Raw genomic sequence first — 13799 nt, 5'->3', positions numbered from 1 at the left:
TATATTGTCCTGGTACCTGCAGTTTTCTGCACCTCCATTGTATATATATATATATATATATATATATATATATATATATATATATATATATATATTACTCACTAGATGCCTTCAGCCCCATGCCATTAGAGGAGACCCATAGGGATGGTTTTATCGAGGGAACCTCAACATGCATTCAGAGGATCGCTTGGATAATAGAATTAGGAGCCCAATACCATTAGAGGAGACCCATAGGGATGGTTCTATCGAGGGAACCTCAACATGCATTCAGAGGATCGCCTGGACAATAGAATTAGGAGCCCCATGCCATTAGAGGAGACCCAAAGGGATGGTTCTATCAAGCTAACCTCAATATGCATTAGAGGAGACCCATAGGGATGGTTCTATCAAGGGAACCATCACCATGCATTTGGAGTATCGTGTGGACAATAGAATTAGGAGCCCAGTGCCATTAGAGAAGACCCATAGGTATGGTTCTGTCGAGGAGACCTATAAGAGAACCTCAGCATGCATTCAGAGGACGGTGTGGACAATCTAGTTAGGAGTCCCCATGCCATTAGAGACCCAAAGGGATGGTTCTATCAAGCTAACCTCAGTATGCATTAGAGGAGACCCATAGGGATGGTTCTATCAAGGGAACCTCAACATGCATTCTGAGGATCATGTGAACAATAGAATTAGGAGTCCAGTGGCACTAGAGAAGACCCATAGGGATGGTTCTGTCGAGGAGACCCATAAGAATGGTTATATCAAGAGAACCTCAGTATGCATTCAGAGGACTATTTGGACAATATAATTAGGAGCCCAATACCATTAGAGGAGACCCAAAGGGATGGTTCTATCAAGCTAACCTCAGTATGCATTAGAGGAGACCCATAGGGATGGTTCTATCAAGGGAACCTCGCCATGCATTTGGAGTATCGTGTGGACAATAGAATTAGGAGCCCAGTGCCATTAGAGAAGACCCATAGGTATGGTTCTGTCGAGGAGACCTATAAGAATGGTTATATCAAGAGAACCTCAGTATGCATTCAGAGGACTATTTGGACAATCTAGTTAGGAGTCCCCATGCCATTAGAGACCCAAAGGGATGGTTCTATCAAGCTAACCTTAGTATGCATTAGAGGAGACCCATAGGAATGATTCTATCAAGGGAACCTCACCATGCATTTAGAGGACTGGGAGGACAATATAATTAGGAGCCCAATGCCATTAGAGGAGACCCATGGGGATGGTTCTATCAAGCTAACCTCAGTTTGCATTAGAGGAGACCCATAGGGATGGTTCTATCGAGGGAACCTCACCATGCATTTAGAGGACTGGGAGGACAATAGAATTAGGAGTCCAGTGGCACTAGAGAAGACCCATAGGGATGGTTCTGTCGAGGAGACCCATAAGAATGGTTATATCAAGAGAACCTCAGTATGCATTCAGAGGACTATTTGGACAATATAATTAGGAGCCCCATGCCATTAGAGGAGACTCAAAGGCATGGTTCTATTGAGAAAACCTCAGTATGCATTCAGAGGACTGTGAGGACAATAGAATTAGAGGAGATCCAATTATTAGGGCTAATATAATTAGAGGGAGACCTATAAATATGGTTCTATCAAGGGAACCTCAGTATGCATTCAGAGGGCTATTCGGTAAATCTAGTTAGGCGTCCCCATGCCATTAGAGACCATAGGGAGAGTTCTATCAAGCGAACCTCAGTATGCAATCAGAGGACTGTGTCGACAATTTAGTAAAGAGGCCTGTGCCATTAGAGAAGACCCATAGGGATGGTTCTATCAAGGGAACTTCAGTAGGCACCAGAGGAGATCCAAAGGGATGGTTCTATTGAGGCCGGGAACCTCAGCATGCATTCAGAGGACTGTTTGGGTAATCTAGTTGGGATTCCCTGAGCCATTAGAGACCTATAGGGATGGTTCTATCAAGGTAACTTCTGTATGTATTCAGAGGATTGAGTCGGCAATATAGTGAGGAGCCCTGTGCCATTGTGGAGACCCATAGCAATGGTTCTAACAAGGGAACCTTAATAGGCATTAGAGGAGACCCATAGGAATGGTTCTGATGAGAGAACCTCAGCATGCATTTAGAGGACTGTGTAACCAGTATAGTTAGGAGTTCCGTGGCATTATAGGAGACCAAAGGGGTAGTTCTATTGAGGGATCCTCAGCATGCATTCAGAGGAACTGTGAGGACAATATAATTAGAAGAGACCCTATAATTAGGGACAATAGAATTAGAAGAGACTGATAAGAATGATTATTTCAAGGGAACCTCAGTATACATTCAGAGGAATGTTTGGACAATCTAGATAGGAGTCCCCATGCCATTCAAAGAGACCCATAGGGGTGGTTTTATTAAGGGAAGCTCAGCATGCATTCAGAGGACTGTGTGGACAATAGAATTAGAAACCCTGTGCCATTGGACAAGACCCACAGGGATGGTTTTATCAAAAGAAACTTAAGTAGACATTAGGGGAGACCCATTGGGATGGTTCTAATGAGAGAACCCCAGCATGCATTCAGAGGATAGTGTGGACAATATAGTTAGGAGCCCCGTGGCATTAGAGGAGACCCATAGGGATAGTTCTCTTGAGGGAACCTCAGCATTCATTCAGAGGACTGTGAGGACAATAGAATTAGAGGAAACCCTATAAGAAGGGTTCTATCATGGGAACCTCAGTATGCATTCAGAGGACTGTTTGGGCAATCTAGTTAGAAGTTGTTGTGCCATTAGAGGAGACCCATAAGGATGGTTCTATCAAGGGAACCTCACCATGCATTAGAGGACACCCATATGTATGGTTCTATCAAGGGAACCTCACCATAAATTAGAGGAGACCCATATGGATGGTTCTAGCAAGGGAACCTCACCAAGAATTAGAGGAAACCCATATGGATGGTTCTATCAAGGGAACCTCACCAAGAATTAGAGGAAACCCATATGTATGGTTCTATCAAGGGAACCTCGCCATGTATTAGAGGAGACCCATAGAGATGGTTCTCTTGAGGGAACCTCAGCATTCATTCAGAGGACTGTGAGGACAATGGAATTAGAGGAGACCCTATAAGAAGGGTTCTATCATGGGAACCTCAGTATGCATTCAGAGGACTGTTTGGGCAATCTAGTTAGACGTCTTTGTGCCATTAGAGGAGACCCATAAGGATGGTTCTATCAAGGGTAGCTTAGCATGCATTCAGAGGACTGTGTGGACAGTAGAATTAGGAGCCCTGTGCCATTGGAGGAGACCCATAGGGATGGTTTTATCAAAGGGACCTTAGTAGATACTATGGGAGACCCATTGGGATGGTTCTATGGGAGAACCTCAGCATGCATTCAGAGGACGGTGTGGACAATATAGTTAGGAGCCCCCGTGTCATTAGAGGAGAGCCATAGGGATGGTTCTATCAAGGGAAGCTCAGCATGCATTCAGAGGACTGAATTGGGAGCCCAGTGCCATTGGAGGAAACCCATAAGGACAGTACTATTGAGGGAACATCAGCATGCATTCAGAGGATCGCATGGACAATACAATTAGAAGATTTCAATCCAAGACCCACCATGAGTGCATTCCTATTAGGATGGCATGATTGGGATGGCATGATGGCATGATTGGTGACAACACGTAATAAATATACCAATAATAACAATTATGTCAACTTTAATCAAATAGGTGATATGATTTGTTTGTAAACCTATCAGGGACAGTTTGTGCATACAACAAGTACAGTATTTCTTTGTGATAGTTGTCCTTTAAGGATACCGTCCATGTGTTTTACATGTAACATTCAGGATTTTTTTGTTGATTGGACAAGGCACAGAGAGTACAGTATACAGCCAATAACAGCTTCTTGCTGATTGGTCTTGAGGCTGAACAACCAAGTTGATGCCAAAGGAGCCTATTTGCTCAACGCTCTGTGGCCCCATTGACGTCAAGGGGTGGGGGGTTGGGGGGCGTTATATGTTCTTCCCCAGGAAATTTCGCCAATCTTTGATATCTGAAGTTATTGAAGGTTTTCTGTGTTCCACAACCTAGAACTTGTGACTAGAGATTCTAGAGCATTCTCCATGACCATATGAGACCATCATTTAACAGTTCAGCCAAATGTCAGATACCCAGGACTTGAGCCGGAATTGTAGAAATGTAGGATATGTGTCATTATTTCTTCAGAACCAAAGAAAATTCCATCAGGAACTTCAAATAACCAAAGAAAAATAAAGAAAGAATCAACTTCTACAAACATCGATTGAATGATTATTGCACATAGAGGGATGGTAGAGGTGAGACCATTGCATCCACCAAGCAGAAATGGTCTACAGACTGGGTCCTCAATCTGTGGCCCTCCAGCTATTGTGGAACTACATGTCCCATGAGGCATTGCAAGCTGCTGACTGTTGCAAGCATGACACACAAAGGCAGAGGCGTGATTGGGACTTATAGTTCTGCAACAGCTGGAGGGCCACAGGTTGAGAACCCATGGTCTACAGACTGGTGGTGACTGGGATGAGGTTTTCAATGCTGCAGAATCGATTTTGTACACGATCAGCTGCTAGAGTGACTGCAGGTCCAGAACAAGTCTTAAGGTCCATTCACACACCTGACCTGTTTGCCGTCTGGCCTCTAAGCATATTATGTCTTGCGTTGATGTGTGTTGTGTTAATGTCATCCATTCAATGTACTGGGGCAGACCTATACCCATACATCCCAGGCCATGGGACATAACGGTCACTATCTGTAATAGAAGGTCACCAATAGACATACGCTTAAGGCCATGGGACGTAACAGTCACTATAGGTAATAGAAGGTCAACTATAGCCATAAACTCTGGGCCATGGGACATAACGGTCACTATCTGTAAAAGACGATCACCTATAGCCATACGTCCCAGGCCATGGGACATAATGGTCACTATCTGTAATAGAAGGTCACCGATAGTGACCATTATGTCCCATGGCCTGAGACATATGGCTATAGGTGATTGTCTTTCACAGATAGTGGCCATTGTGTCCCATGGCCTGGGATGTATGTGTATAGGTGATGGTCTTTTACAGATAGTGACCGTTATGTCCCATGGCCTGGGACGTATGGCTATCTGTAAAAGACAAATACTGATATCCATATATTCCAGACCATGGGACATAATGGTCACTATCTGTAATAGACAATCACCTATAGCCATACATCCCAGGCCATGAGACACAACGGTCACTATCTGTAAAAGACGATCACTGATAGCTTTACAATCCTGGCCATGGGACACTATGGTCGCTATTTGTAAAGGACAATCACCTATAGCCATACATCCCAGGCCATGGGACACGATGGTCACTATCTGTAATAGACAATCACCTATAGCCATACGTATCAGGCCATGGGACATAATGGTCACTATCTGTAAAGGACAACCACCTATAGCCATACGTCCCAGGCCATGGGACATAATGGTCACCGTTACGAATGATTAGAAGAGAACCATCAAATTCTGCTAGAAGTGGGGAGACCTTCGGGGGTCCATCCACCTCAGTTCACTTTGACTTTCCTTCTAGACGTAATAAAAGCCAAACCTCTGGAAAATGTTGAGAATACGAGCCGCGATCCGACGCCAGAACAGAAAGACTCCCCAGGACGAGACGCTACTGATGGATAATTAGAGATAAAATATTGTGGGAAGCCAGTCAGCCGAACCTTTATTCCTGATCCGGGTGACTCTCACCAACAAATCATCCGCTTGCTCTAAATATTTCAGCACCATCTGTCTTCCTGGCTGGAGACCGCGCTGCCGACGTGACCTCTGGATTCGCTCTCTTGAAGGTCAGATATGTGTGGTGCGTGTTCGGAGGATCCATGCGAAGGACTCCGAGCGGAACGTGAAATGAGTTGTGAAATACTTCGCGCAGAAAATGGATTGGTTCTGAAATACTCGGAGCATAAAGCGGGTTTCCCCCCCCCCCCCCCGGGTTGTGATGTATACGGGAATGGGAACTGAATTTGTTCATTGGTTCTTCTTACACATGGAGGTCCTTAGAGGTGCGGGAGGAGTTCGGAACCAATACTGACTACAATGAGGACGCCTCCAGATGATTGGTCTTAGCGATTCTTTTGGGGAAAATAAAAAATGACTCCTGACACCTGTACGACAACTGAGACGGCCATTGTGTGTGATGAGCAGCCAATCAATTCTTTAGAATCTATTTTCTGCAAAAAATGATAACACATCATCGATGTATCTAAACCTGAACTGTTCCAACCAATCAGATTCTCTCCTTTATTTCCCCATCTTGAAGTGGTTGTAAACCCTTCCATATCCCCAGTGAAGCGGCTGGCCTCGGGTGATACACAGAGATGAAAGAAGTCCTCCTATATAAAGTTGTTCCTGTTTATCTGCGGCCCCCTCCCCTCTGCAACCTCCTAAAGCACACCGTGGGCTAGATTCAGCAAGCATTTACGGCGGCGTATCTCCAGATATGCAGCCGTAATTTCAAATCTGCGCCGGCGTATCGTTACGTCGATTCTCCAAGGCAGATACGTCCAAAAAAATAGGCTTCCTCCTCCGACGTAACTTGAATGCGGCGGTGTATAATTGTGTGCATTCTCACGCTGGCCGCTAGGGGCGCTTCCGTTGTTTTCCACGTAGAGTATGCAAATTACCTAGTTACGCCGATTCACAAACGTACGTGCGCCCGGCGGTAGTTTTTTACGTCGTTTGCGTAAGGCTTTTCCGGCGTAACGTTGCTCCTGCTTCTATGAGGCGCACGCAATGTTAAGTATGGACGTCGTTCCCGCTTCGAAATTTTGATTTTTTTAAGTCGTTTGCGTAAGTCGTTTTGCGAATAGGGCTAGACGTAATTTACGTTCACGTCGAAACCAAAACGCCGTTGCGGCGTACTTGGGAGCAATGCACACGGACGGCGCATGCGCCGTTCGGAAAACACGTCAATCACGTCAGGTCATCATACATTAGCATAAAACACGCCCCCCTGTTCCACATTTGAATTACGCCGGCCCCATTTATGCTACGCCGCCGTAAGTTAGGAGGCAAGTGCTTTGTGAATACAGCACTTGCCTCTCAAACTTACGGCGGCGCAGCGTAAATACGATACGCTACGCTACGCCGCCGTACGAATGGGCGCAGCTACGTGAATCTAGCCCAGTATTTATTTCTCAGATCCAGAAGGCAGGGGGGGCAGGGATCCTATGTCACACACTGCGCAGCAGAGGGCCGAGTGCAATCTGAGTGGAAGGAAAGGAAACACACCCATCTGTGCAATTTTATAGGGAGCATGCACAGCTGTACATGTTTATTTGCAGCCCTCTCTTCTCTACAGCCTCCTACAACAGTGGTCATCAACCCTCTCCTCAGGGCCCACTAACAGGCCAGGTTTTATGTATTACCTTGGGGAGATGCAGACTATAATACTTAGAGGCAGCCTAAGGCCTCACACTCACAGGGGCCTCATGGCCGCCTAACTTACCCAATGTATTATCCCAGTTTTGAGGGACAGAGGGCCTTATCGCTGATGTGCTCAGGCAGTGTTAAGAGCCCTGACTCAAAGGCGGGGCTTCCAGGATGCCTAACAACCAGTAAATATCGGTGACACCACCCCTTGTGACGTCAATGACTCAGCATGCCCTCAGTCAGTGGCGTCACAAAGGGGGCGGGTTCACTAGGTGACATCACCTGGTGGCCCCTGCCCCTTAGTTATTAAAGAGCAGGATCTGGGAGCGGCCTTGTTAAAGGGGGCTTCCAGCTTCCAATAAGCCCCCTTGCCCGCAAACTCCCACAACCACCGGCCAGGGTTGTGGGGAAGAGGCTCTTGTCCTTGAATTATTTCTCCCATCAAGGGTGTGACTGGGGGGGGCCCCATGTCAAGTTTTGCCTAAGGCCGCACAAAGCCTAGAGCCGCCTCTGATAATACTGCAATCACTGAGCAGCAAATGATATCACCTGGGATGTATTTCAGTTATCTTGCAAATTTGTTAGTGGTAGTGGGCCCTGAGGACGGGGTTGATGACCACCTACAACACACAGCTTAAAGGATTTTTCTCAGCTCCAGCAAGCAGGGGGGTGAGGATCTGGTGCCACACACCGCACAGCAAAGAGCAGAGAGCTGAGTGTAATCTGAGACCTGAGTGGAAGGAAGGGAAACACACCCCCATATGTGCAATTTTATAGGTAACATGCACAGTTGTGTTAGATAGCCTCCCCCCCCCCCCCAAAAATGCTGTGTTGTTGGCATAGCCTATCAGAAGTGACTCATACAAATAGGAGAAGGAGGAGAGCGTAGATAGGAAACACACTCAGTGCTTCGGTTCGAGACAAGTACACACTATAGAAGGATAGGCTTTGTTTATTTTAAATTTTAGAGGTTTACAACCGCTTTAAGCAAGAAGTGTTTTATGTTGCCTGACGGGCTCATAAATTCCACTTTAGATTTTTGGGTTGGTTTTGAATTTGATTGTTGCCTATAGGGGGCGATGTGGAAGAGTTTTTTTTTTTTTTAAACTAAGGCCAAGGGTGCTGCACAGGCAAAAGAAAGCAATCATTTCATTGGTTGGTCTGAGCAGTGAAAACATCTCCTCTCTCACCCCCCCCCTCCCAAAAAAATGAGGGGGGGTGGGATGAAATGTAGTCTTGGGGTTGATGGGGAATTTGGTGGGTTATTTGTCAGGTGAATGTGCCACTTGCCACCAGATGCAGTGCCACTTGCCACCCATAGCCTGCCACCAGATGCAGTGCCGCTTGCCACCCATAGCCTGCCACCAGATGCAGTGCCGCTTGCCACTCATAGCCTGCCACCAGATGCAGTGCCGCTTGGCACCCATAGCCTGACACCAGATGCAGTGCTGCTGTCATTCCCTCTGCGTAGAAGGAAAGGAGTGGAGTCACTATCTGGAGAGTAAAGATCACACCAGTCCCTGCTGCTTACTGCTAGGTACCGCAGAAGGAGGTTCCGAGGTGGGTGGGGACAGCAGTGCTGCACTAGGCGCAGGCCTCTCTCTCGGTCTCAACTGTCTGAGAGTAAATTGTCACGGGTTGCAAGACGCCCTAGCAACCAGTTCCGCAAATGTAGTTAGTAGAAGGTGGCTGTGTCCTCTATTTCATTCAGGGACACTGTATTGTCCCAGAATGAAGGTGCCCGGGACCAGGGACAGACATGTCAATTGCGGGACAGTCCTGGGCAATCCAGGACACGTGGGCACCCTAGACACAATGGAGGACTATGTTGTGGGAAATCTTGGGCGGGGGGGGCAAACTCTTCCTATTAGCTGAATTTTTTGTCTTCCTTAAAAGATTGCCGTTCTGCTGACAGCTGAATACACCGCACAACACGATTTACAAACCGAAACGACGTTTCTGTAAAGTGAATACGAACCTGGGGTGGGGGATGGGGGGGGGGCAACACTGACTCTGGCCAACAGTAACGGATATGCCGGCAACTAGTAACACTCAGAGACCATTACCAGATTGCATTGTACAATGGGATTCAGTCCTGCGGAGACATCACACAAAATCTACATGCCAAGAATTATCATTTGTGTTGGCTATTGCATTCTATTCTCTCTAAGGCAAAGCAGCTTGGGGTAGCTGTATACAGAAGGGTGCTACTGAGCATCATTATACAGTGTAACAGTGTCCGTTTTATCATTGTTCTTTCTCCGTTCCTCTCCATTCCTCTCCGTTCCTCTCCATTCCTCTCCATTCCTCTCCCTTCCTCTCCCTTCCTCTCCATTCCTCTCCCTTCCTCTCCTTTCCTCTCCCTTCCTCTCCGTTCCTCTCCATTCCTCTCTATTCCTCTCCCTTCCTCTCCGTTCCTCTCCGTTCCTCTCCCTTCCTCTCCGTTCCTCTCCCTTCCTCTCCCTTCCTCTCCATCTCCATTCCTCTCCCTTCCTCTCCGTTTCTCTCCCTTCCTCTCCCTTCCTCTCCGTTCCTCTCCCTTCCTCTCCCTTCCTCTCCATCTCCATTCCTCTCCCTTCCTCTCCGTTTCTCTCCCTTCCTCTCCGTTCCTCTCCATTCCTCTCCCTTCCTCTCCATCCCTCTCCGTTCCTCTCCCTTCCTCTCCCTTCCTCTCCGTTCCTCTCCCTTCCTCTCCATCCCTCTCCGTTCCTCTCCGTTCCTCTCCCTTCCTCTCCATTCCTCTCCCTTCCTCTCCCTTCCTCTCCATTCCTCTCCCTTCCTCTCCCTTCCTCTCCGTTCCTCTCCGTTCCTCTCCCTTCCTCTCCGTTCCTCTCCCTTCCTCTCCGTTCCTCTCCATTCCTCTCCCTTCCTCTCCCTTCCTCTTTGTTCCTCTACCTTCCTCTCCATTCCTCTCTGTCCCTCTCCGTTCCTCTCCCTTCCTCTCCTTTCCTCTCCTTTCCACTCCCTTCCTCTCCGTCCCTCTCCCTTCCTCTCCCCTCCTCTCGGTTCCTTTCCAGTCCTCTCCCTTCCTCTCCGTTCCTCTCCGTTCCTCTCCTTTCCTCTCCTTTCCTCTCCATTCCTCTCCTTTCCTCTCCTTTCCTCTCCGTTCCTCTCCGTTCCTCTCCTTTCCTCTCCTTTCCTCTCCATTCCTCTCCATTCCTCTCCTTTCCTCTCCTTTCCTCTCCTTTCCTCTCCTTTCCTCTCCATTCCTCTCCTTTCCTCTCCATTCCTCTCCTTTCCTCTCCCTTCCTCTCCTTTCCTCTCCTTTCCTCTCCGTTCCTCTCCTTTCCTCTCCTTTCCTCTCCCTTCTTCTCCCTTCCTCTCCCTTCCTTTCCCTTCCTCTCCGTTCCTCTCCCTTCCTCTCCGTTCCTCTCCCTTCCTCTCCCTTCCTCTCCGTTCCTCTCCCTTCCTCTCCATTCCTCTCCCTTCCTCTCCCTTCCTCTCCATTCCTCTCCCTGACCTTCGGAGAAAAAAAATGCCGATTTCAATATTCAAAGAGCACATTCTTTTTTAAAGGTTTGTCCTTCATAGACCACAGAGAACGGGGAGGCTTTACAAAGTCCGTTGCCTCCAAATTCCCTCGCTGGTGGATGGCTTTTTTTTTTTTTCCTTTTCGAAAAACCCCCTTTCGCACCACGAAGGTTCCTTTGTAGAAGGTTTGCGCGGCCGGTGCGCCACAGAGAAGCCCTACGTTGCGTTCTCATCTCTGCGATCTTTTTGTCACCCCGGACTTACTCGGAATCAGGAAAACACACACAAAAGATGTTGCTGCCGTATCCCGTTTCCTTTCTTCGCCTTTCCCCGCCCCCCCCACCCCCCCGAAAAACTTGACCGGAAACCCAAACCAGAGCCGGCCTGGCGACGCGTCTTCTCAAAGTCCGTTCTGCCGGCTGTAGGTAAAGTCTGGATCCTCCGTGTGAGTTTCTGAAACCAGAGACAGTTTGGATTGTGTCCTCCCTATTTCCTCAAGTGCGCAGGCCAGGGAATCCAAGCTTCCGTCGTACGGGTGCCGAGCTTCCCACAGGTCCAAGATGACGGCCGACGGGCTACTCTTCGTCGCAAAGTAGCAGAGATTCCTTCAAAGAGAGAAAAAAAGAAAAAATATGGAAAGGTAAGCAACCGGAAGACTCTACAGATAAACATTACACAATTACCTATCGGAGTAACGGGATTGTGAACCCTGCAGGTCAAAACTGAGAATCGAGGGCCCCAAATTCAACTGCTGACTTGTGTTGAGGTCCAAGAATGACTAAATACCTTGATAACTGCAGCAAGTGATTGTGTAGAACAGGTTGTGATTTTTTATTTTAGTATGTTTTTTTGTATCATACTTACCTAGGTGCAGGCCCAGACTGGCCTTAGGGCATACCGGGCATATGCCCGGTGGGCCGCGGCGGCATGTCATGTCTCCCCTCGAGTGTAACATGCAGGGGGTCCAGAACTGTTAGGGAGGTGTCTGTGTAACAAACTGTGGGGGGGGGCTATGTATTGTAAAGGGGTGCAGGGTGCTGTGTAATGTAAAGGGGCCCAGAGGTGCAGGGTGCTGTGTAATGTAAAGGGGCCCAGAGGTACAGGGTGCTGTGTAATGTAAATGGGTCCAGAGGTGCAGGGTGCTGTGTAATCTAAAGGGGCCCAGAGGTGCAGGGTGCTGTGTAATGTAAAAGGATCCAGAGGTGCAGGGTGCTGTGTAATGTAAAGGGGTCCAGAGGTGCGGTGCTCAGAGCTTTTTTTCTCAGAAAATAGGTGCAGGAACTCAACCACCATCCCGTTCAGATTTCACAAACAGTAGAAGGGTCTTAAAGGGGCATTAAATAGCAGGATTGCATTACATACAGAATACAGAGTTCAGGGCTGTCACTTTTAACACAGAAACCAGACTTCTGTGTTTACAAGTGAAAGAGGTAAGCAGGGGTCCGAGCCAGAAGTGGTGGAACTGAGTTCCCCCAAGTTCCCCCTGAAAAAAAGCCCTGGCGGTGCTATATATTGTAAAGGGGTCTAGAGGTGCAGGGTGCTGTGTAATGTAAAGGAGCCCAGAGGTGCAGGGTGCTGTGTAATGTAAAGGGGTCCAGAGGTGCAGGGTGCTGTGTAATGTAAAGGGGTCCAGAGGTGCAGGGTGCTGTGTAATGTAAAGAGGCCCAGAGGTGCAAGGTGCTGTGTAATGTAAAGGGGCCCAGAGGTGCAGGGTGCTGTGTAATGTAAAGGGGCCCAGAGGTGCAGGGTGCTGTGTAATATAAAGAAGCCCAGAGGTGCAGGGTGCTGTGTAATGTAAAGGGGTCCAGAGGTGCAGGGTGCTGTGTAATGTAAAGGGATCCAGAGGTGCAGGGTGCTGTGTAATGTAAAGGGGCCCAGAGGTGCAGGGTGCTGTGTAATGTAAAGGGGTCCAGAGGTGCAGGGTGCTGTGTAATGTAAAGGGGCCCAGAGGTGCAGGGTGCTGTGTAATGTAAAGGGGTCCAGAGGTGCAGGGTGCTGTGTAATGTAAAGGGGCCCAGAGGTGCAGGGTGCTGTGTAATGTAAAGGGGTCCAGAGGTGCAGGGTGCTGTGTAATGTAAAGGGGTCCAGAGGTGCAGGGTGCTGTGCAATGTAAAGGGGTCCAGAGGTGCAGGGTGCTGTGTAATGTAAAGGGGCCCAGAGGTGCAGGGTGCTGTGTAATGTAAAGGGGTCCAGAGGTGCAGGGTGCTGTGTAATGTAAAGAGGTCCAGAGGTACACGGTGCTGTGAAATGTAAAGGGGTCCAGAGGTGCAGGGTGCTGTGTAATGTAAAGGGACCCAGAGGTGCAGGGTGCTGTGTAATGTAAAGGGGTCCAGAGGTGCAGGGTGCTGTGTAATGTAAAGGGGTGCAGAGGTGCAGGGTGCTGTGTAATGTAAAGGGGTCCAGAGGTGCAGGGTGCTGTGTAATGTAAAGGGACCCAGAGGTGCAGGGTGCTGTGTAATGTAAAGGGACCCAGAGGTGCAGGGTGCTGTGTAATGTAAAGGGGCCCAGAGGTGCAGGGTGCTGTGTAATGTAAAGGGGACCAGAGGTGCAAGGTGCTGTGTAATGCAAAAGGGGGCCAAGGGTGCTGTGTAATGTAAAGGGGCCCAGAGGTGCAGGGTGCTGTGTAATGTAAAGGGGCCCAGAGGTGCAGGGTGCTGTGTGATGTAAAGGGGTAAAAGGTGCTAGAACCCCACATCCCATCATTAACCGCCGCCGGTCCCCCCCCCCCCTCGGCTGCTCAGTCTAAAATGCCCTGGCCTATTTTTTGTTCCAGTCCGGGCCTGCCTAGATGGATTCTGCATCTGTCCCCCCGGTGCCTCTAACACTGAGAACCGAGCGATCAAACACCGCCGATCCCTCAATTCTCACGCTCCATGACCAGAGAGCCGCTGACTGTCAGTCAGCGGCTCTCTGCTCTGCCCC

At 48.5% G+C, this 13799-nt stretch overlaps 1 protein-coding gene and 1 long non-coding RNA gene across 2 annotated transcripts in view; both read right to left on the bottom strand.

Annotated features, from left to right (window-relative positions):
- Positions 1-205: 205 nt before the first annotated feature.
- On the bottom strand, positions 206-4974 carry LOC120931055. The gene is made up of 2 exons (XR_005747809.1): positions 3025-4974; positions 206-2610 (listed from the first exon to the last, which is right to left on the bottom strand). It is a non-coding gene; the product is annotated as an uncharacterized LOC120931055 (long non-coding RNA).
- Positions 4975-11001: 6027 nt separating this feature from the next.
- The window catches only part of UNC5D (unc-5 netrin receptor D), a 500326-nt gene continuing 497528 nt past the window's right edge, over positions 11002-13799 (bottom strand). Inside the window, exon 17 of the mRNA XM_040341477.1 lies at positions 11002-11482. Coding sequence (XP_040197411.1) covers positions 11278-11482 — 205 coding nt within the window. The 3' untranslated portion in view covers positions 11002-11277. The remainder of the gene's footprint in view (positions 11483-13799) is intronic.

Source organism: Rana temporaria, chromosome 3, assembly GCF_905171775.1.
Source record: "Rana temporaria chromosome 3, aRanTem1.1, whole genome shotgun sequence".
Lineage (NCBI taxonomy): Eukaryota > Metazoa > Chordata > Amphibia > Anura > Ranidae > Rana > Rana temporaria.
This window is presented reverse-complemented; position numbering and strand designations above follow the sequence as displayed.